Genomic DNA, 23,289 nt, shown 5'->3' with positions numbered 1-23,289 from the left:
AGAAATCTCTGGGGCCAACAATTGGGTGATTGAATTTTTCTGCAGATCCATGTCAAAGGAGTGGAGTAAGGAACATGTGTGATTATTTCAATTCCATCTCCACACAGACATGCAGTTTTGCATCTGAATATTCCTAAACTAATCCTCAGGTAACACACAGGCCTGTGAACAAGTCAGCCAACAAACACTCCAGCCTGCTGGCTTAGATGTACAGTATTTGCCTTTGCCTTCCTGACAAAGAAGCTGTTTAATGAATAAGGAAAAGCTCTTGGTCTCTTGCCTATGACATCCTTCCTCATTTCTTAGAGGAAATGATAAAAAGAAGAAAAAGAAGCAGCAAAATAGTTTAGTTTCTTCCCACACACATCTTGAAACTACACAGCCTTAGGATAGCGATCATGTTCTTCTTTCTTAAAAACATCTTACCAAAATCAGCTTCCTTTCCACCTTTTGGAAAATTAAATATATCTACTATAACACTAACATCGGTTTTCAATTTTTTTCTCTTTATTTAAAGATGGAATCCTACTAAGCAATAAGGATTTAGTGTAATTTTTTGCGCCTGGGGGCAAGGCTAGTCATTACTATTAATTGGAGATCTAGAATCAGTTGACAATTTTTCTGCTGCAATCAAGAATTGGCAATTAGCATTAATGGGGGAAAACGTTCCATGTTCACTTCTTAAGATCCATATAAAATTTATAATACCTTCTCAAATACTGTACTAGGTTTCTTTTTGTTTCATATGCAACTTAGTTGGCTTGTTCTACGTCTCCATCTTTGATAGTGGCATCTCTTTGGAATTATATTCTGTAGAGAGCATTTAGATTAATAATTTTAGAATCTTGCAAGATATGGCCATGGATAATTCTAAAAGATGTATATTTATGATAATGTTTATTTTCATATATACACAATTATTTAGTTATTTATTGATTTATTTATTTTTTTAAATCAGAGGTACATAATGTACCTTGTGTGTGTATTCTGTGCCGTCAAGTCAGAACAGACTTGTAGCAACCCTAATGGAGTTTTCAAGGTAAGATATTTAAGGAGTAGTTTCACCAGTTCCACTCCCCCAGTGAGCATCCATGGCCAAGAGGGGATTCGAAACCTGCTCTTGAATCCGAGTCCATCATTATATCTACTGTATCACACTGGGAATCTTACAGGATATTTTTCTCTCCATAATTTGTTGGTTGTTTTCGTAGTACTGCTGTGTGAACTAAGCAAGCTTTTTTTAAAAAAAAAAAAGTCTAAAAATAAAAGCAACCCAAAGCCCAGGGAGTACCTGAAACCTATTGCTGAAGGGGATTAACAGACAGCTTTACTCAGCTTTTATTATTATTGAATTGTTATTTATCAGTCCCAGAAAGATCAGTCCAGTCAGAAGGCATTGATTTTTGCGGAAAAAAAGGAAAAACAAATAAAGTGGCAGAAAAACATGGGAGGTTTGCAAGTGGAAGACAACATCATGCAGAACCCTGACCATCTCTCACCCCTCTGTCATCCCCCAAGATTACAGTTTGGAGCAGGGCAAACGCACAATCAAATCTTCCCATTGAAACAGAGGAAAAAAGGCTGAACAGAAAACAATAAGTGGGAGACAAGCAGGACATGATAATGTTATATCTCATCATTGATAGATGACAGAGACTCTTATCCCCAGTAGCCTCCAGAAAGTTTGCTCAGGAGTGTCTGTGGATAAGATTAGAAAAGTCCCCTCCCTAGCATTTTAGGGAAGCTAAATATTTGAGGGAGGGAGAGGGCATTTTTCATCAGATTTTCAATAGATAAGTTTCTCCCCAACCACCTTTACTTAGAAGGAACTAGATTGTTCACATTTCTTTTTCACTTAGAAACTATACAGAGAGAGCAAGCTCTTGAAATTCTTTACTCAGGTGTTACAGTTCTCATTTACATATTTCAAATTTCTCCTTGCTTACACCTTTGTTCTAAAATTACCAAAGTAAAAATTGGTCATCCCAAACAACTCTGTCAAATTAATTTTCTTCCAGATCAGTCATAAACTCTAAACTTGGCATTTAAAAATGCCAAAACATAATGCAGTGTCTATATATCCACTGACTTCTCAAATTAATAGAAACATTTAGATTAGAACCTGAAAGCTACATAATGTATTGCATGAATTAATTTAAAAACAAACAAGCATTCAGAGGCTAGGGATTGGTCTCTGCTGATATATTGGAATACTGTATATTGATTTGGTCTGATGAAATATAACAAAACAACAGAGGATGCAAATATACCATTGACAGAGGGATTGTAGCAGGGAGGTCTTTGAAAGTTAACTCTGTCTGAAAAATTGAGGGAAACAGTAGCTTGCAAAAATAGTAAATATAATAATTACAGTGGACCTGGAGTCATAACCTAACTAATTATTTTTCAAAGGTAACTTCCTCTGAGCTTTCTTTTGAAATATGGCCAAAATCCATGTTAAAGTACTTGAGACACCTAAGACACAAATTAGAAATACTTGCTATCTTGAACAAACAAATTAAAAAAAACATTGAACAAATAAGCCAATTTAAGAAAACCAAATCAAAAATATTTGCAGAAGTAACTTAAAGGTACATCCACAGTCAAAGAACTTAACATCAAGGGTGTTTGTAAGATGAAGGCACTGAATGTTACTTTAGAATAAAACATTGCAGCAGTTTCAAAATAGGTACACTTCTGCAGTGTTCTGTATATTTCACAAGCACACTGTATGAAAGACAGGTAAATTAACCACCTAAAATCAACTTAGCAAAGCAACATCCAATCAAAGAAGAGAAAACAATTAAGAATTTAAGGAGCAACGTTTAACTGCCAGACAGGCTTCTGCTTACAGGTGTTTGATTACAGAGGGCTAACTTCAATATTTTCTTCAGGCTGAGGAAGCATCTTGAAAAGACTAGGACTGCACTGAATGTTGGAGAGCATGCATGAAGCGGTTCAGGAGCATTAACTTGTGGATTCATCCCTTTGGAACTTGCAGTGATGACCCGAGCACACTTCCCCCTTTGTAGAGGAATGGCATCTATAAAGAAAATAAGGTTTGTGTTTATTAGAGAAACATACACGAGATAGGAAAGGTGACAGTTCAAGCTAAATATCGTTACTTTGGAGATGTCTGAAGTCCTAAATGGTCCTATAGCTCCTTTGCTTGAAGGGAAAATAAATGCTGGCCCTTTAATCTCCAGGGAATGAAGGCAAGATGTCTCCTGCTCAGAAGGGCAAGAGAGAAGTGTAAGAAAGAAGTAAGTCTCACATCAGCTACCCTAAGAATAGCAATCTAATGTTGAAGTAAGGCGAGCACAGGTCATAGCAGTAAAGGACAGTCTGGAAAACCTGAAGTCACTTCTCTCTTATTCCTCCTCTTGGATTCATCCCTGAACCTGGGTGTCCAGGTCTCACTGATGGCCAGGAGTGCATTTGCACAATTAAAACTAGTGGAGACCCCTACATCAATTTCGTTAGAGTTCTGATCTGGCCACTCTGATACACACATTAGTTACTTCCCAGCTGAATTACTGTAATGCACTCTATGTGGGGCTGCTGATGGAAGGTGTCAGGAAACTTCAGCTGTTGTGAAATGCAGCAGCCAGGTGGTTGACTGGGGCTGGTTACAGAGTTTACAAGTGCATCTGATGGAGACACAGGAGAAAGCCTTTTCTGTTCCTGTTCCCAGACTTTGGAACTCCCTCCCACTGGAGGCCATGCCAGCCCTATCTTTGCTATCCTTCCACAGCCAGGCAAAAACCTTTCTTTTCAGGCAAGCGTTCCCTCAGTAACCAGCTACTTGTGTGTGATTTTTAGATAGTCATGCATTACTGCTTTGACTGGATTTTTACTACTACTTCTGTTTTCCATTTTTGTGTTTTCTGTTTCTCAGAGTGACATTAAAAATTGTGTGCTTATTGATCTTTGCTTTAATATTGCCCTTTAATGATGTAAGATGCCTTCTTGTTCATTATTCATAGTTTTAAATACCATCTTTTAGTGGTGTTAACCGCTGGTCTATACTAATTGTTTTCAACTTTAAGTATTCTCTTTCACTGTTGTAAGCCACCTTGGGTCCTTTTTAAAGAGAAAGGTGGGGGTAAAATATTTTAAATAAATAAGCTGAGTTCCACCTTATCATTTCCAACATTGAAGGCATTAGTCTTTTTAAGGAAGGATTGGCTTTTTTAGTGAGAAGCTCATTGGCAAAAATCCTGTGGGGTGGGGTGTCCATGTTGATACACCAAATTTATTTACTCATTATCAGATAAGTACCAGGCCTTTAGAGTAACCACTAAGGTTAGTCCCTCACTGATTAGTTTGGAAATAAACGTTTTAGTTGTAGAATCTTTCTCAGTATACATTTATATCCAAATCAGGGAGTGAGTGATTTAAAGGACTTTATAAAGATTAAGGATACCCAGTGTGGTGTAGTGGACTAGAATTCAGGAGGCCTGGGTTCAAAAGCTCAGTCAACTATGGACACACACCCTGAGGTACACCCATTTCTTTCATAACAACTTGTAGTTTCTCATGATCTACACAGTCAAAGGCTTTGTTGTAATATATAAAGTTTTCGTATCCGGCTGTGGAGCCAGAGGTTAGGAGTTTGAATCTCCACTTTGCCTTCTGTGAGTAAAGCCAGCCTGTGTGCCCTCCGGAAGCTGCACAATCCCAAGGTGATTATTATAAAGCATTATGAAATTGTTTGCTGTGCTCCAGTAGCTAGTGGATATTTGCAATATGATCTCAAGTGCCTCTTTCTTTTCAGAATACAGCTTCAATGGCAGGCTCCATAAAATTTGTTGCAACTCGAGTATCACTTTGCTTGAAGGAAAAATAAATGGTCCTATACCTACTGTATTCCTTGGCATCTCCTTTCTTTGGGATTGGAATGTATATTGAATATTGTCAGTTTGTGGACCTTTTTCTCCCCCCATATTTGTTGGCATGTTCTTTTCAGGATTGTGACAGATTCAGTCTCTGTGGCTTGAAAGCCACTGCTTATAAAAACAAACCGTAGACTAGAAACCATCTATGCGTTGTCCCTAATTAGCAAAAGAATGTAAACAAGAGTCTAGAAATTTAAAAAGGAGAACAAAGTAAAATTTCTGCAGCCAAATGTACATTAGTAGGTAAGAAGGTTCTTTTCACAAAAAGTTACTGACGAAAATACTGAAGTTATAGTTATTCTAAGCTTCAAGAAACGTACAGCTCCAATTAAATCCCCAACTGGACGGAATTTGCTGATTAATTCTAATTCAGTAATGCCTCGGCAGGGCATCTTCTTATTGCTATTATCGTTGCAGAAAGATGTCGGGGGGGGGTGTCACGAGGAGCGCGGACTGAATCGCTTCCCTTTTCCATTCTCTGAGCATCGAGGGGTCCCTTATGCTTATTCCAACCGAAGGACGGCGGGCGCCGAGAAGAGGCGGCGCCTCTGGAAACCTGAAAGAGAAGACGGGCCGAGCGCGCACGTGATCGACCGCCCGTCAGGAATTGCAGGAAGTCGGAAATCAACAACAGAACGTTCTTCAGGTTGTTTTCGGGCGTCGGGCCACGCCTTTTAGAACGCGGGGGGGGGGGTTCGATTGTTCTCAAGCGGATTGGCTACGCGCTTGCGCGACAGCGGAGCGACCCGAGATCCTTCTAGGAATCGTCCGTAGACCCCCCCCCTCAGTGTTTTCCTTCGAGCTCGTAGAGTGGTTCGATTGGTTTGGCTCGTGCCTGTTGCGGCGGGGGCGGGGGGGGGCTTGTCCTCGAGCGTTCTGCGGACATTCCTCCTTATCTGAGGAAGCCGCCGCGTCTTTCTTAATCTCGGACCATACCTGTGGTCCGGAGGGGGGGGGGCGCTTTGGGCAAAGGGGCCGCTGTTCCAGTGACCTCGGCGAGTATACCGCAGCTCCAGCGCGCCTTTCGAGGCGCTTTCGCCGTCTCTCCTGCCTGCGTTCGCCCCGCAGTGACCAGAGAGGTGTGTCAGGGCTTTTGCAATGGGAGGGAGGATGGCGGATAAGGAAAGGGAGCCAGGAAGACAGGTGTGAGCTTTCCCAAGCGGTGGGGTGCTCTTGGGCAGGCGGGCAGCCCCCCCGGTCTGTCAGGACCAGGTGCCGGGTTTGCTGAACAAGCAACGTCCTCTCGGAGGAACCGGTGCCAATTCGGAGGGCTACAGGAGGGGCGCGCAAAGGCGGGCGCATCCCTGCAATGGACGCGCCCGGCCGTTGCGCCTTTGCAGCCGAGATTTTGGGGTGCGCTCCTTTGGGGGTTCGGGGAAGAGGCGCCTACGTGCCGCGGGATTAGCTCTTAACCTTGCGGTCCTTGCTTGTATTTGTTTTCAGATGGGGGCGTCGCTCCGTTCCCGGCCCCTTCGGGGAGCTTGAATGCCGCCGCCGCCTGCTGGTGGTGGTGGCGGCGCGGCTGGGCGGGCCCGGCGGTGGCTGGCGCTGATGTTCTCTGAGGTCACCGCTCCTCTCCTCTCCGCTTCTCCCCGCCGCCCCGCTCCGATCGAGCTTCCCGAGGCGCCTGACGGCTCGCTTAGTTCTTCGCTTCGGCTCGGGCAGGAGCTTGGATGAGCCGGGTCTCAGCGGCGGGCATGCGGCGCCTGTCCGTTTCTCTTCCCGGCTCTCCTCCCGATGTGTCTTCTAGCGGCCGGCGGGGCGTTGCGGACTCCTACCTGGGCTGGGCGGAGCGCTCTCGGCGTGCCGGGGCTTTGCAGCATCCTGCGGGCGTCTGCATGATTTAAAGCGAGCGGAACCCACCGGCGGCGGCGACGGCGGCGGCTGCCTTTGTCTCGGCCGAGAGCATGTGGGTGAACCCGGAGGAGGTGCTGCTGGCGAACGCCCTGTGGATCACGGAGAGGGCCAACCCTTACTTCATCCTGCAGAGAAGAAAGGGGCACGGAGGAGATGGCGGCAGCGGAGGGATCGCCGGTAAGAGGGGCAGCGGCGGCGGCAGGAGGGGGGGCTCCTCTTTGGGAAAAAGAGAAATGAGACGTTGTGATGCCGCTCCAGTTTGGGAGGCCGTTGCTTCCCTTTGGGCATGTTTACATGCAGCCTCCATGACAGATATCTTGGCGCAGGATTTGCTTTCTGCAAATACGTGCTTGCATCTGACTTTCAATTATCTGTTATCTCCGTGTTTGGTCATTCCAGCAGTAAGCCTCAGATACCCCCCCTTTTTTTTGTTAGACGTGCCAGCTTTCTTGGACTGTATCATCACCACTGTCATCATCATGAGGTCATGGCCATTACATCATCGTTGTGTCCTGGTGATGCTGTTTTTACCTTTGGTGGCTGATATGTGGAGTTACTACTTGTGAAGGGCTTATAGGGTCATGTCTAGAAGGGACAAAATTTCCATGAAGCGACAGGGATGAGGATGATGATAGGTTTTGTGGAGAGAACCTTTAGGCTGCTGTCCTTCCATGCTTCTGTGAAAATAAGCTCTACTTACTGAGATCTTCCATGTAACCAGGTGCAGGAGAGTTTAGCTGTTAGAATGCATTTGTGGAAATGGCCTCTGTGTAGGTTGCATCACCTTCCTGTAGACATGCTGTGCCTGGAATGAAAGATAGTAAAAGGTAGTAAACCTGACGGAATGAAAGGTAGTAAACCTGATTGACATCACAGTGAATGAGGACTGAACACCTTCCCCAAAGCCAGTCATTTATTCCTTGGAGCGCCTTGCTTGTGTCTCCTATTAAGACGAGATCAGTCATGAGCAATCTGACTTTTCAGGCTGGAACAGTAACATTTCTGTTTCGGTTAGGAGGATGCACCCTTTTTATGGCCTTCATCAGCCTTCCTCAACCTAGTGCCCTCAAAATATGGTTGACTACATCCCCCTAATCCCCAACTGCACTGGTTAGAGATTATGGGTTTAGTAGTTTAAAACACTCTAGCATGACTGACAGTTTTCTATGACCAAAGGGCAGAGGGTGGCAGAAGGGGTGGACGGGGAAGGACACTTCAGTGTGAGGGCAGTGTGATTGGGGAGGGGCAGTCTACTGTAAATGAGTGATATTAAGGGAGCCCCTAATTTCAGCTTTCCTGCACTGATTTGGTGGCTCTCATTGACCTCTTCACCCAACAGAATCGGAAGCAGTCAAGAGTACAAAAGCCACATTCCTACTGTTCTAGAAAGTTCCTTCCAATTTAATAGCTCAAATTAGTGGTGACAGCAGTGACTACAGGTCTTTGCAGTTACTGTTAACTGTGCATGGGTTGTGTTTTTTTCCTTCTGCTGGAATGGAACAGTAAAAAAATGAAGAATTCTTCAGGCAAGGGAGGAAAAAAGGTTTCAGTTTTTTTACATGTGTAAAGCAGTTTTGATCTCAGAGCACAGGATTGACCTTAGAATATAATATAATATAAATGAGGGGTGAGGGGTTTGAGTTTTAAAAAAATGTTAATACTGCTATTGTTACAATGCGGTTAATTCCAACTCTTTCAGAGATTATTGCAATGCTTCTGTTTTCCGGACTTACATTCCTTTTAGGGTGCTTTGAATGAAATGGTCTTGGAAGAATTTTATAGTTTGGCTCTTTCATTAGCCAAGTCCTACTTTATAGCAATTCCAATTCTCCCTGCCTTTTAGTCATAATGAATTGTCAGTGGTGCTGTAGTTGTGGTGGGTAGTTATCGGCACGGAAAGCACAAAAATAAATCATAAGTACATCAACTTCTGCTTTCTCTTCTTTCATGATTTGCTGATTGCTACAAAGCTGTGCTGTAGCAATGAAATTTGTGTAGCTCTTTTGTCTAATTTCTTGCCTTATCCTAACATTGGGGTGTTGTGTAGCAGAGGTTTTAAAAATCTGGGTTATTTGTGAATATAAGTTTATTTAAAGGCTGTTTGAAAGAATTGTGTCTCAATTGCAACTCAAACACAACAGCTTTCCCTCTTGGGTACCTGGAAAATTCATAGTCGAACAATGGTTCAAATGTCAACTTTTGAAATGAAAAATTATTACTTCTAGCTACCCATCCTGTACAGTATTTTATGCAAGCAGTGTATCAGTATGTCAAGAATTCAGTCCATTGAAGCTGTTCTGTGAAATAAAGGTAACATGTCTGCATATTGCAAAAGCATGACAACTGCTTTGCAACAGAGTAAATGCATAAAACAGAGGAACGCACTGAGCACTACTGACCTCTTTTGCCTTGCAGTTCAACTCTATATCTATCTATGTAAAAGTAAGTCTTGCTTGTTAATTGGGAATCACTTCCAAATAAGTGTGTGTAGAACTGCAACATTGACTGCAACAAATTTTGTCAGATTACAAGTGAAAATAGATTTAAAAGTAGACTCAGTTAGCTAAGAGTCTGCAGTATTCTGAATTAAGATCTTTGAGGCATAAAGGGTTGGCCTGTAACAGTTTTCTGTATAAAATATGAAAGAACTTGGTTAGATTTTTAGGAACCATACCTATTTACATGCTTTGCATGCAAATGTCTCAGGCCAATCTATGACATTTTTACTTGGATCGTGGACAGCAGGACTGGGGAAGGCACTTGCCTGATAATGCTGCTTCTGACATGCTGAAATGACTTCTGATGAGTGAAAGAAGAAAGTACAAAAGCAGAATTGTAGTTGAACTCTGACAAAAATCATGACTACAGAAACACTATGGGAGTGAAAGCCCCATAGCAGTACAGTGGGGTCTTGACTTGAAAACTTAATCCGTATTGGAAGGCGGTTCTCAAGTCAAAAAGTCTGTAAGTCAAGTCTCCATTGACCTACAGTGCATTGAAAACCGATTAATCCCGTAACAGGCCGTTTTTGTTCCATTTTGGTTTTTTTCTGGTCTGTAAGTCAAATCTCAGTCTGCAAGTCAAACCTAAATTTTGCGGCCAGAGAAGTCTGTAACTCAAAAAGTCTGTAAGTCAAGCCGTCTGTAAGTCAAGGGTCCACTGTACTAGGTAGAACAGTCCCTTCCACCTGTATTCTGTTCCCTTGCTGTTTCTCCAGTCATTGGGGAGAACAGTACCCCACTGGACTGTGGGAATCATCAAATTTCCTGATGGTTATAAAGCCCCGTGGTCTCCATCAGAGGCTACCTCCATACAAGGCTTTGCAGGCCTAAAGATATATCACAGTTCTCCTGCTTCAGCAGATTGTTGACTGGAGGAACACAGAGGGAGCCACTTGCAGGTAGAGGGGCTGCTCTATCTCATACTGCTATGGGGCTTTCACTTCCATAATTTGTTATGATGAGGGGAATCCATTAAATATGTAAGTCCCACCCTTCATCCTTACTGCTCATAAGCAATCGTAAGGTCAGGTATGAGGTTAACAATTGCCTTTAGGAGAAGCACCTGTAAGGTTCATTGCAGATTTAACATGATGATTGTCTTGACTTATATATTGCCCCATAGTGCTAGAGCACTCTCGGTGCAGTTTACAAGATAACTATGCAAGGAACACTTTGCCCCCCTAGCAAGCTGGGTATTCATTTTACTGGCCTCAGAAGGATGGAAGGCTACCTGAATCTGTTTTGATTGAACTCAGGTTGTGAGTGGAGGCTTGACTGCAGCACTGTAGTTTAACCATTGCTCCACAGGACTTGCAGGTCCTTAATCTTCATTCCATGTATTGTTTCTCTTTATGATTTACTGCTGCTTTCAAGTACAGTCAGTGGGATGTGTGCATAAATCTGTGTTCTTGGTCAGGCGGCTTTTCAGTCTCCTGAGGGAAACAAGATAATGTGTCTTTGTACATAGGCCTTTTGTATAGAATGAACTATTTTGTAAATAGAAGTTTTTATGGCAGCAGCTGGATCACACAAGTGTGTACTTTGAGCTATTCCCAACAGACTGGACAAATAGTTCTAGTTTTAGCCAGTGAAATAGGGCTGGAGATCTTTCCAATCCATTTCCTCAAGTGAGAGGCAACATAGCTATCCATTGGCTTTTGAGGGAGACAGAATAGTTTTCTCTCACTATTATGGATTTCTTCTAGCCATTTGGAGCCTTTGTGTTCCCAAATTAGGCAAAAAGAAAAAAGAAAAGAAAGAAAGTCAAGTTTATATTCTTGAATTCTTAAACAAGTTAAATTAAAAATGTGTGTTGGTCTGCTCTTTCAAATGCCTCCCGACCATCATAACTACAACAATAATGTGGTAAAGCATTCAGCCCAGGATCTACAAGGCTGCTGGCTACTACTTAAATTCACTGTGGGTTACAAATCACACTTTAATTCTATTTTTCCCTTCCATTCCTCCAGTAGCATAATTACAATTTTCTGAGGTTTAAGACAAAGCAGTTAACTATCCCTTGTTGTAACAATATTGAAGATGGATTGCCATAACATATTTTCATCAAATAACATATGTAGCCAAAATCCTGTTTCTTAAAGGATTGCAGTAAACTAAATCAGTGGGAATTTCGTGAGTGAACTCTTCTGTAAATTCTGTTGATTCAAAAGGGCCTATTCAAGTATGATTTACTATACTAAGCAGCAGCATTTTTGCCTGTGTATATTTTCAGGTGATTTTAAAATCACCTGAAACTTGTTCTCTCTGTCATTTGGGACACGTCACATATTTTTCCTTCGAAGATTCTTAACAGTACCTTCTGCCTTTGGGAATTGTGGCAGCAAGAAGAAACAAAATGGGAGATATTTTCTGATGACTCGGTACCTCTAAGAGTGTGTGTGGAAAACCATCCCTACAAACTGAAAAAAAATGGGCATGATGGTAGTGGGTTCTTCAGAAAACAAATCAACCAAAATAGTAAAAGGCTACATGCATAGAAGTGTCAGACCAGCACTCGGGAAACCCAGGTTCAAATCACGGCATAGCCTTGGAAACTCAAGGGGCAGGGTGGAATGGCTAACACTGCTCCTTAAATATATTGCTTACCTGGAATGCCATGTTAGGGGTTGATACACAACACAGACACGCTTAGAAGACTTATGCAAGTACCTGCAGTGCTAGTGGCGGATAGGGACCCCTCTCTAGCACTCTGCCATGGCCCACCAGAGTTCATGCTCGGTGTAAATGATTTGTTTCTGTTTCACTTTAAGTGGAAAATCAATAAGTTCCAGTTATTTATGTAAACATTTTCAACTCAATGCATTTGTCCTTATGACTTATCCCTGGACAACAGTGTCTTTGTCTACAGGGAAGGGGAAAGAGAAAAGAGTAGTACAGTACTGTTTTTTTATCTTTACCACAAAGCAAGATTAGATCAACTTTGCACCATTCCGATATTTATATAAAGTAGGTGTACTCAGCTCTTTAACCAAAAAGACTCTGAAAGTAGCTGACAAAATAATAGGATGAGATTCTTGCTTGTGAAGTCTATGATCAGGACGCAACACATGAGGGATAAAGGATGTGTGGGGAGGAAAAAAGGCAACTTCAAATCATTTCTTTTAGGGATCAGCGAGATACAGAGTTTAGAGGAACGTGGGTGGCGCTGCAGGTTAAGCCTCTGAGCTGTCAGTTGAAAGGTCAGCAGCAGTTTGAATCTGTGCAACAGGGTGAGCTCCCATTGCTTGTCCCAGTTCCTGCCAGGCTTGCGGTTCGAAAGCATGCAAAAATGCGAGTAGATGAATAGGAACCACCTCAGTGGGAAGGTAACAGCATTTTGTGTCTAGTCATGCCAACCACGTGAGCATGAAAAGTGCCTATGCACAAATGCTAGCTCCTCAGTTCACAAACGGGGATAAGCGCTGGCCCTTAGAGCTGGACACCACTGGATTTAATTGTCCAAGGGAATCTTTACCTTTACCTACAGTTTAGGTAGCCTCTAAATGGCTGTTGCTTAGTAGTAACATCTGTGGGGAATTTGTTGTATACTGACCAAGGTCTTCAGTGGTGTATCTAGGTGACCTTTGAGCTCAATTGCCTGTGAGTAAATTGTGATAATAGCCTTCCTTGTGATTGTATTGTGTACAGAATGCTGATTTAGACATGGTAAAGCTGCCTACCATGACCTGGTGCTTGTCGGAGATGTTGGACTACAACCCTCACTGTTTCTAGCTTGTGTGGCCAATAGCCAAGGATGATGGGCTCCAAAGCCCACATTTGTAGGACAGCTCAGTGGTTTAGTTCTCTGGTTGCAGAGTCAGAGGCTGAGGGTTCAATTCCTCACTGTGTCACCTGCAAGTAGATGCAGCCTGTGTGGCCTTGGGCAAGCTGCACAGTCCCAGGGTATCCCCAGAAGAAGGGAATGGTAAACTACTTTTGAGTATTCTCTACCTGGAAAACCCTGAAAAGGGCTTGCTTATTATTAGGGTGGAGAAGAGGATGGCATAGCATCCACTACAGCATCATATGGTTCTGGCTTTTGGATTGCAGCAGCACTATCATTTCCTCTAGATTTCAAGGGGACACTTCGGTGACAAAACAAGTATCAAATCCTCTTTCCAAAAATGACAAACTTCAGAGGAGAGATCTTTTTTTTATATCAAGCAATTATTCTTGATCTTGTGGTCCTTATGACCTCTTTTTTATAATTTTGTCTGGCCTGGAGTTCTAGGCTACTCAAGTATATTTTCTTTATAAATCTTCAACCACTTTTCATTCTACAACTTAAATCTCACTGTTTGTTTGAATATGATTCTTTTGAAATGCTTTGCTTATCAGACTGGCCTCCAGTAAATTCCTTTGGGGATAATCTTCTTGGGGGAAAAAAACAGAGAAAGGATCAGGGAGCTGGCGTGATTGTGTTTTTGCCAGCCAAGTCATATGGGTGATAATTGGGGTGAAAAACAAAATGTAAAACAGTTGAGTGAACCACATGGACTGTCTTGTGAGAAGGAGGAAAACTGATGAGCCATTACAGAGCTGACAGGAAACAATTACTACAACTGGTTTATCTAGTTCTTCTAAAGGGCTACCTGGTATATTGTAATGATAGTAGAGAACACATAAAACATTCACTTGATTTTAGATTACAACTCCTGTTAGTCTGTCCATTTGCCATTCTGTCTGGAGTTGATGGACATTAGAGTCCCAGAACATCTGGAGGGCCACAGTTCTCTCATCTCAAAGTATGAAACAGTTGTTTTCAGATTCTAATGTAGTTAGAATAATCTTAAACTAGCCAATGTTTTCTCTCCTTCAACCTTTCACTATCACCATGAGGCGACATTAATGGTGAATTTTTGTACCAGGCTCTTGTTAAAAAATGAGTAAATAATGAAGATAGTATTTTCCAACTGTGAGTCTCCAGGCAATGCTGGATTAAAAAGGTAAAGTAAAGGTTCCCCTTGATATTTTCAGTCCAGTCGTGTCTGTCTTTAGGGGGCAGCACTCATCCCGCTTTTCAAGCCATAGAGCCAGTGCCTGTCTGAAGACAGTTTCCGTTGTCACGTTCCCACCGAGATGGTACCTATTTATCTACTGGCATTTACATGCTTTCGAACTGCTAGGTTGGCGAGGAGCTGGGACAAAGTGACGGGAGCTCACTCCATCGCGTGGATTCGATCTTATTTATTTACAGTGGGGTCTTGACTTGAGAACTTAATCCGTATTGGAAGGCGGTTCTCAAGTCAAAAAGTTCACAGGTCAGATCTGCATTTCCCATAGGAATGCATTGAAAACCATTTGATCCGTATCTGCTCTTTTCCGTCCATAGAAACTAATGGGAAGCTGCTATTCCGCCTTCGACCACTAGAGGGGGATATTTTGTTTCTTTTTTTCTTAGGTCAAGAAAGGTTCAGGGAAGGCAGGGAAAATACAGTCCAGGCAGTACCAGGCAGTCTGAAGACTGTCTCCCAATCCACTCTCTAAATGCTGGGAGGAGTGAGGAAGCAGACAGGCACCCTTTTCACTGGCCAACAGTTAACTGAAAGTTCAAATTTTGCACTTTCCCTGCCTCCCACGTGGTTTTTTAGCTCGTAACTCAAATCTAAGTACGTAAGTCAAGTCAATATTTTCCTATGAGAGCAGTTCGTAAGTCAAAATGTTCGTAGCTCGGGCCGTTCGTAAGTCAAGACCCCACTGTATTGTATTTATACCCCGCCTATCTAGTTGAACAACCACTCTAGGCGGAAATAAGAGTGCATAAGAGCACAAGTTTAAAAACAAAGAGAGTCAAGCTGTTAACAACTGTGTTAACTAGCAAACTTTGTTTGCTAACCACTATAAATGAATTAACTGTCCACAGATGCTTGGTTTATAAAACAAGATGAACGTTTATTTGAAACTGGTGTTTCATTGTTCCAATAAGACGTTCTGCAACATATATCAAAATAAACACCTCTTTAGGTAAATTATTCTTTGTTAAGGCATGTTAAACAACTTCTTATGATTGCTGGTCTTCTGACCCTGCAGCACAGGCGTCTGTGGTTTAGTCCACAGCACCACCACATCCATAATGCTGGATTACAACTCCCATGATCCTCAGTCGGTTGTGCTGACTGAAAGTGATGGGAATTGATGTACCTGCATTTGGGCAACAAAGTTCAGGAACTATTGGTAAATCAGAGCCTAAGAGCTGTTATCCTTTATAAGTTTTAGACACCCTGAAAGTAGCCAGACTATCAGTAGTAGCGCTTTGTTTTAAAAATGGATCTTGCTTACACGATTCTGCAGTCTCTTAAAAATTGCCAGACAATTATTAGTAACAAAACTTGGTTAACCAAAGTTTTCTTACCCAAATACAGTTGTACAGTTCCCTGATTATTAGTTTTAAATCTTTTGAAGTGATTTATTTAAGAATCAGGAAGAGAAACATTTCTCCCTTTAAAAGCTGTGCCTAGTTGCCACAGTTTGCAAAGCTATTAAGTATGTTCCCCTGCATAGGCAGTAGGCATTATTGTATCAAAGGAATATAACCATTTTATGTCAGATGGCCAGTGCACTTCTGTAGGCAATATTCCCTTATTGCAGTTGGTTTCACCTGCAGATTGCACTGGAACCAAACAAGACATAAGGCTAATTTGTAGCTGCAATTCAAAACAGCAAGCCTCACTAATTGAACTTGCTTCTTCTTGTGAGATCCTCAGCCTGCTAACTCTGTCCTTCCCTTCTTTGCTCACATTTTAAAAAAACAGTTCTGAAGAGGGCAGTCTCTTTTATATACAGAAGGGCTCCTTGTTAACAAGAAGTTGGACTTTTTTGTAGACTGTCCACATGTAAAGGAAACTTTACTTTTCAAAACAGTTGCTTTTCAGATGAGCAAAGAAGAGGACAGGGTTAGTCTACTCATTTCTCACATGTTGATTGAACCCCAGTTTGAACACATGTACATAGCTATAGAATTCCATATTTTACCACCTGCCCTTGCTTTGCTGGTAGCTGATGCTGTGGGACTGGAGAAGGACATGTAGGGTATTATGATGCCACAGCACAAAAGTAAATGATACTAGACTTTATGGTGCAGGTGGCAACTGAGTGTATATCACTCACCTGTAGAATATCCTGATGTCATATCCCTTCTCTATGATACTGATGCCAAACCAAATTTTGCCTTGTCACTTGACTATTTAGGTAATTAGCTCTTTAAAGCACCACAGGAATAAACATGTTTTCTTTAATAAGCATTGCTTAGTACTTTTCTCTCTCTCTCTCTTTCCACTGCTACCAACTTTCCGTTGAGTTTGTTTGTCCCTTTACTCAGGCTCAAACACTGTCCACATGGCCTTGTCCTTGGATATTAAACTCTGCATCATTCAGAAAATTCATATTGCCAGCAGGGAAAAAAGATGCCAAGCGTTCCGTAGCAAAGGGTAGCCTGAATGTTGACAACACTAGTGATAACAGTCACCACTTCTCACCCAAACACACGGCAACTAACATGCCCGTCTTTCCACAAGAGGGTATCCTGCAAACCAGTGGTTCCCAACCTTGGTTAACCAGGTGTTCTCACACTACACCTCCCAGAAATCCCAGCCAGTGCAGCTGATGATGGAGGCTTCTGGGTACTGCAGTCCAAGAACACCTAGGTTTACCAAGGTTGGGAACCACTGGTTTGCAGGATACCCTCTTGTGGAAAGACAGGCATGTTAGTTGCCTTGTGTTTGGGTGAGAAGTGGTTAATGGATGAAAAAAGTGTCAGCTTTTGGGATTTTCCCTTGCTTGGTGTCACTTTGTGAATGGTATCATGCTGATTGCTTTTGGTTCAGATATAGTAACAGGGTTGACACAATGGGGAATGCAATCATACCAAAAATCCCAACAATAGATGTAAATTTCTGGAACAAAAGAACATCTGTTCTGTGACTCATAGTAAATAGAAATTACTTTGAAGAGGACAAATCAAAGTGTCACAAATTCTTCAGACCTTCTGCAGCCTGGATGTTAATTAAACCAAAGGAGTGTTGGTGGGATGCAGAGTATTTCAGGAGTTTGAGGACAAAATAGGGCTTGACTACATGTTGTGATGCTCTTGTTTTTGCATTAACACACTTGAAATTGAATTTAAATTATCCAACTACATGACATATAGCTAAGCACACACATTTTTTGGCTAGGAAACAGAGGTTTTTTAACAAATGCATGGGGATTGCTTATTTCGAATCAACTCTGGTCTCCCCTTTTTTTTAAAAAAAAAAATCTTGTCTGGTATCTGTGGTCACCTGTGCCAGAGTAAATTGAGTCTGTAGTTTTTGCCTGGTTTTGTGTGCTGAGTATAACGGGCTTTGGACTGTAGAATATCCTGCAATCTGAACTCTTTCTCCCCCATCTGTTTTAGTGCTGCATTGATATAATGCTGTCCCACTTGAAAATTTATGTTTAAAGAATGAAATAGTAAAAAACACAATTTAGACAAAATACAGTATGACAATTCTTAAAGGACAGAGGAAACACCTGTTACGGTAGTTGTGGACTGTGTTGAATAAAATCAGCTGTCTCAAGGCAGTCAGACTCTGCCTCAAGAAAGGCACTAGGTATGTTTGAAGTCAAGATTTTTTCCTGGTAGAGAAGAAAAAGTGGGAAAACTGGGACAAGGGGTACCAAAGTATCAATATACTACACAGCTTACAACCACATTAAAGGTTCCGTGAGGATGCACACACCAGTCCAAAAACCATGTGAGATTGATTTCTAAAAACCTGAATCAGCTCCCGCTTTAATTCAGCAGTGTAATCATGTCCTAAAGCATGGTGTTAAAAGCTTCTACCTTAACTGACACAACCAGCAACTGGTCCAAAAGGCTGTAGCAGAGGAAGATGAAGTGAGAAGCGGGGCATTTCACCTGTCTGAAAGAATGCCTGCTTTTTTCTGTTCCCGTCCTCTCATCCTCCCATTTTCCTTTTGTCGCAAGGCTTGTAAAATTATAAAACAAGGAAAAGTTTGTTTTTGTTCATTGCATGTGAACTGCTCTTAGAGCCTTTCTTCTTTGGTTAGTAGCAGAATAAAAATGTTTCAGATAAATGAACAATAATACTGGGACATGCTGCAGTGTGCTTTTGACTTCTTGACATGTTGGTTGGTCTCCATAAAGGCATTGCTGCAGGAGATTTATGTGTGCTCTTCTGTGAAATTCTTTTGCTATGGATACTCCAGATTGGTGATATAACATGTGATGTTCATTGACAAAAATGTTGGGGGGAAAAGAACGGAGAAGACAAAATAAGGTGTCACTTTAAAGACAGCAGTTTTTCCCTCTACTTTTTCAAATGCACTTCAGATTTAAGAAGTGTCTGAGTAAGTGGGTTTTAATCCACAAAACTTCACATGGAAAGAAATATTTTGTCTTCCCCCGCCCTTTCATGTTTTAACTCATCTCCCACCCACATTCTGAAAGAGATCAATACAGCTGCCTCCTGGGAAAACGTGATACTTGTGTGTGTAACCAAGTGTGCTTAACGTGGCTATTTTTATTCTGGAGAAAAATAGCTCATAGATACAAATCTGCAATGTCCTTTTTTGCTTGGATTGGCAAAGCATGCCAGGCAGCCAAGTACAGGGTCCTGATCCAAAGGAAGCATGTTCTGAGCAGGGAGCTCCTCATCTGTTTTGTGTCTTTGCTGTACAGGTTTCTTCATCTCCAAGAGTCTGCAGAGGGCTTGATGAATATGCTCGGTCACTCTGCTGGTCCTGTTAGTCCCAGCCACTGTACAAGCCTCCTGCTGATTCAGACTATTAAAAAGGATTCTTCTGCATTAGGGATTTAAATTTCTGGGCAGAACTTCAAGTTATTCAGAATGCACCTTTTCCCTTTTCCCGAGCCTTTCATCCCCAATACGGTTCCCCTCAGTTCCCAACATTCCCAGGCAGTATGGCTGTAAAGGCAGTAGTTGCAACATCACACATCTATAAGCCTTTTGTCAATGAAGTGGAGTTCATTCCTTCAGAATAGTCAGAAGTGGCCTGTCAAGTGTGCTGAAGGATATCAGTATTTATTTGTTGCTGAGTCTTATGTATGAGGATCAAATGGCAACCTTAAGAGCTGGAAAATGATGTTTTACAGTGAAAACTGATATTCTCAGAGCTGCGTATAAGTGCATCGGGAGTCACTCACAGACCACACAATGCAGCACACACAGGGAGCCATCACAGGATTTTGAGTGTGCTGATGCACTTCTTCTGTCTTTTAGTATGATTCATTGTTGGCACTTAGGGTCTGACAGTGTCAGAGTCTGACATTTTTTTTGAGCTTTGGCTCCTGTACCAAGACTCTCAGGTTTATTCTATCAATAAAGAAATATTGCAGTTATCTATAATGCATAGATTGTATTTAGGCTTAGTTATTCTTTGAATTGACATACAGAGCTGAAGCCAGTCAAGTGAAGCTGACAGTCTGCATGGCTATATGTTAGTCCATTGTGCATCCCAAGTTGGGATTCAGTCCTCTGGGATGTGTAGCGGGCAAGAGTGCAGGCATACACAATGCAGATGGAAAATTGAAGGTGGACCAGCAACAGTTGCTTTCCTTAGTACCTGAACAGCTGGTAGATCAGGACAGTTTGGGGTCTAATTCCTCTGCTCTGGTCATGAGTTGTCACTGGAAAACTGCTTTGTATGTAATATGCAGAGCACTCTATTGAGAACTGTGTAAAATGTGTGTATCCTGACTCCAGGGCAGAGTCCTGGTGGCTACAGTGCAGTTTGAGGCCCATGCAGTCCAAGTGGCTTGTGGTAGCCTGCCCCTTTTCTAGTTCAGAGACCATTGGGATTGAGCCCGATTTAGCCTTAGCCTAGAATTTCAGCAGAATAAAGGGAGAAGCTGTGTGTGTGTGTGTACACACACACACACACACACACACACACACAAATATATAATTAAAAATCAAATATAATTAAAAAGCAATACATTACAAATGTGAAGCCATCATTAGATTAGTTCTTATACTAAAAAAAAAGAATGTGGGTAAAAACTGGTTTGAAATAATTAACAATAGAAAACCGCGATGTATTCTTTAAATCCCCTCACCCAACCAATCAGTCTGTTGCTGCAGATTTACTTTAAGCATTTAGTATCTTTCTAGAATCGTGGTTCCAACCTTTTTTTTCACTTGTGTATCCCTTCTCAACCTATTTCCATAGGGGGGGGCTTAGGGGGGAATTGCCCATCCTCTTATCTTCATACTTCTTTCTCATCACCTCTGATAGCGTGCATGAGCATGCCAGCAAAGGGGTTAAAATCCATAAGGAGTGTTGTCCTGTACAAACTGCTGTCTATAGGAAACAAGCCGATGGCACAAGCTCCCGTCTGAGTGGCAGAACAAGAATGAACACTGCCTTTAAGTGGAAGCTGATTGGCTGGGTTCTCATGTGATGGGTGGGGAGAGAAGGAAGAAGCCAAGGAGTGTCTCACTTCTCAGGATATAAATAAGCAACTTATGCTATTGACATATGTGCTTTTTCTGCTATTTTTCTGTTTTTTTGTTCGTGTAATGTGCTCATGACCTGGGGTTCAATCCCAGGTAGCCAGCTCAAGGTTGACTCAGCCTTCTATCCTTCCGAGGTTGGTAAAATGAGAACCCAGCTTGCTTGGGGGGGCAATGTGTAGCCTGCATAATTAACTTGTAAACCGCCAAGAGAGTGCTTGAAGCACTATGGGGCGGTATATAAGCAGCATGCTTCGCTTTAAATGTCCTGGTTTGTACCCCTTGGTGGGGTCTGTGTACCCCAGGATAACTGTTCTAGAAAGACCTCAGGAAGGTGGCCATTCTAGCCACAGAAGGGAGTTTCAAAGCCTGGGAACAGCCACAGGGACAGCTTGCTCTCACATCTTTTTCACACAAGCCTCTGAAGCAGGGAAGACCAAGAAGGGCTTCTTGTGCAGATTTGACAGCCATAGGAGAATATGATCTTTCAGGTAGCCTGGACCCAAATGGTATAAGAGGGCTTTGTAGGTCATAAACATCACTTTGAATTGTGTCCAGAACCACATCTGCTGGAACCAGATCTTGCCAGTGAAGCTGTTATAACTGGGCAATCATATATATTCTTCCTTCTAGATTCTTTGGATCCTGATTCCCCCCACCCCGGGAATCTGGCTCTTTCCAGGAAGTTCCCCACCCTCTGGACAGGCCCTTCCTGACCATTCCTCTTCTTGCACCTCCATTGGTGACTGTGGCAGAGTTGACAGCTTCAAAGGGAGCAACATGGCCACCTTCCAGGGAAAGGATAGCTCTGGGCAGATCTCTCTCTCTCTCTCTCTCTCTCTCTCTCTCTCTCTCTCTCTCTCTCTCTCTCTCTCTCTCTCTCTCTCTCTCTCTCTCTCTCTCTCTCTCTGTGTGTGTGTGTGTGTGTGTGTGTGTGTGTGTGTTTGTGTGTGTGTGTGTGTGTGTGTGTGAGAGAGAGAGAGGGAGGGAGGGAGGGAGGGGGGAGGGAGAGAGAGAGAAGGCACAGGGAACAGACTAACCTTGGGATTCTCTGAAACCCCTCAAACATGTTTTATTAGGAGTCTCACCAAAGGATTTATCTCAGTACTGTGATATATGTGGATATTACTTCTGGACAGTAATGTGTGATTAGAGGGGAATTTGGAACTTTTACCAATTTTTTTCAATTCTGAATTCGCTCACAAGAAATAAATTTGCGTACCCATATGTACATTTGTGTGTGTATTACTCTTTGTTCCTTGTAGGTGAAACGACCCAGCAAGAGAAGGTAGTAAATATGGTACAAAGTTGCCTTTGTTCAAAGGTTAAGCTAGCAGTATTCTCCTTCACAGAACAAATACGTCTTGCAATAATTTCCAGAAGTTTGCCCATGTTAGTCTATTGCAGCAGCAATATTAAAAGGTCTTATGACTCTTTAAACATGAATACATTTATTTGTAAGCTATCATGGACTGAAGCAACATGCTGTCCCAAAAAGCTTATGCACATAGAATGTGTTAGTCTTTTTGCTGTTTTTAGCCTTGGAAATAAAGAGAACCAGACCAGGCTGTGTTAATCAAGCTTTTTTTGTTCAAAACTACAACAAAAGCAACCAACAAACCATTTACTGGCACCTCTTAAAACAGTGTGCCAAATTGAGAAGCAGCTGACCTTTTGTATCCATAATAATTTTTAAAAGACCTGCCAAATTATCTTTGCATGACAATATCTGTGTGCAGATGTCTGTTGTTTGTAAAACCAGGAGCCAAAAAGTTCAACTTCTGAACTAAATAGGAATGTTAAGAAAGCAAGATATTCCATTGCCCCCCCCAAAAATCTTCTTTAAAAATGCCATTCAGTCAAAATTTAAAAGGATATGAGCTTGGATTTGAAAGTCTGTTCCAGTGAAAGTGATGAAGCTGCCTTCTGAATTAAACATGCATAAAACTGGATTGTTAGTCTAGCCTTCTGATAATGGCAGCTGTGTTATGCACATTGCCTTGAGAGTAGTACCCACAAGACAGAAGAGGTAACTGTGGCTAGCTCTTAAGCCCACATTTTCTTCATGGATCCCCCCCCATCCATCCCCAGTTTTCATTTGTGTGGTTTACTGTGCAGATTGATCGCCTTTATCTGGTTAAAATATATCACACAAGCAAGACATTTGCCTGCCCCCAAGTGTAGAAAAGCATTTGTTTATGTTCAGGAATTACTGTTAAAATGTCAGCCAGGGAAGATATAAGATGCACTATTGTATTCATTTAAATATTTATAAACCATTTTCTGGGCCAAATCCTGGCTTCTTTCTTAAGATTAGACAGGCACAATGAAGTGCTCAAAGGCAGATGCTTGTAGAACAATGATAGTCAAGTATAAAAAACAAGGATGTTCCTTAGTATCAAGGGAAACCATCAAAGCTTGAAAACAAGTTACTTTTTTTGGAATTAACATCGCCCACCCACCATGGAAGTCATAATCCAGAAAGCAGCAGTTCAGAGCTCTGCAAACAATTAGCGCTTTTACTGCAAAAATACGTTAATGAAAATATGTTGTGTTTTG

The 23,289-nt window shown here is 42.0% G+C and overlaps 1 protein-coding gene and 1 long non-coding RNA gene across 4 annotated transcripts in view; one reads left to right on the top strand and one right to left on the bottom strand.

The window, feature by feature from the left end:
* Nucleotides 1–1,877: 1,877 nt before the first annotated feature.
* LOC140707582 (uncharacterized) lies at nt 1,878–5,278 on the bottom strand. Its single transcript, XR_012087729.2, has 2 exons — nt 4,862–5,278; nt 1,878–3,043 (listed from the first exon to the last, which is right to left on the bottom strand). It is a non-coding gene; the product is annotated as an uncharacterized LOC140707582 (long non-coding RNA).
* A 1,204-nt stretch (nt 5,279–6,482) lies between these two features.
* The window catches only part of TBC1D9 (TBC1 domain family member 9), a 72,141-nt gene continuing 55,334 nt past the window's right edge, over nt 6,483–23,289 (top strand). For all 3 annotated transcript variants that reach the window (XR_013545860.1, XM_020783060.3, XM_073001630.2), the window contains exon 1: nt 6,483–6,932. Coding sequence is in view for 2 of the 3 variants with exons in the window: in XM_020783060.3 (XP_020638719.3) it covers nt 6,806–6,932 (127 nt within the window). In the remaining variant the exon portion in view is untranslated. The remainder of the gene's footprint in view (nt 6,933–23,289) is intronic.

The sequence above is a fragment of the Pogona vitticeps genome, chromosome 5 (genome assembly GCF_051106095.1).
Source record: "Pogona vitticeps strain Pit_001003342236 chromosome 5, PviZW2.1, whole genome shotgun sequence".
NCBI lineage: Eukaryota > Metazoa > Chordata > Lepidosauria > Squamata > Agamidae > Pogona > Pogona vitticeps.
The sequence above is the reverse complement of the archived record's forward strand: the minus strand, read 5'-3'. Positions and strand labels throughout refer to the sequence as shown.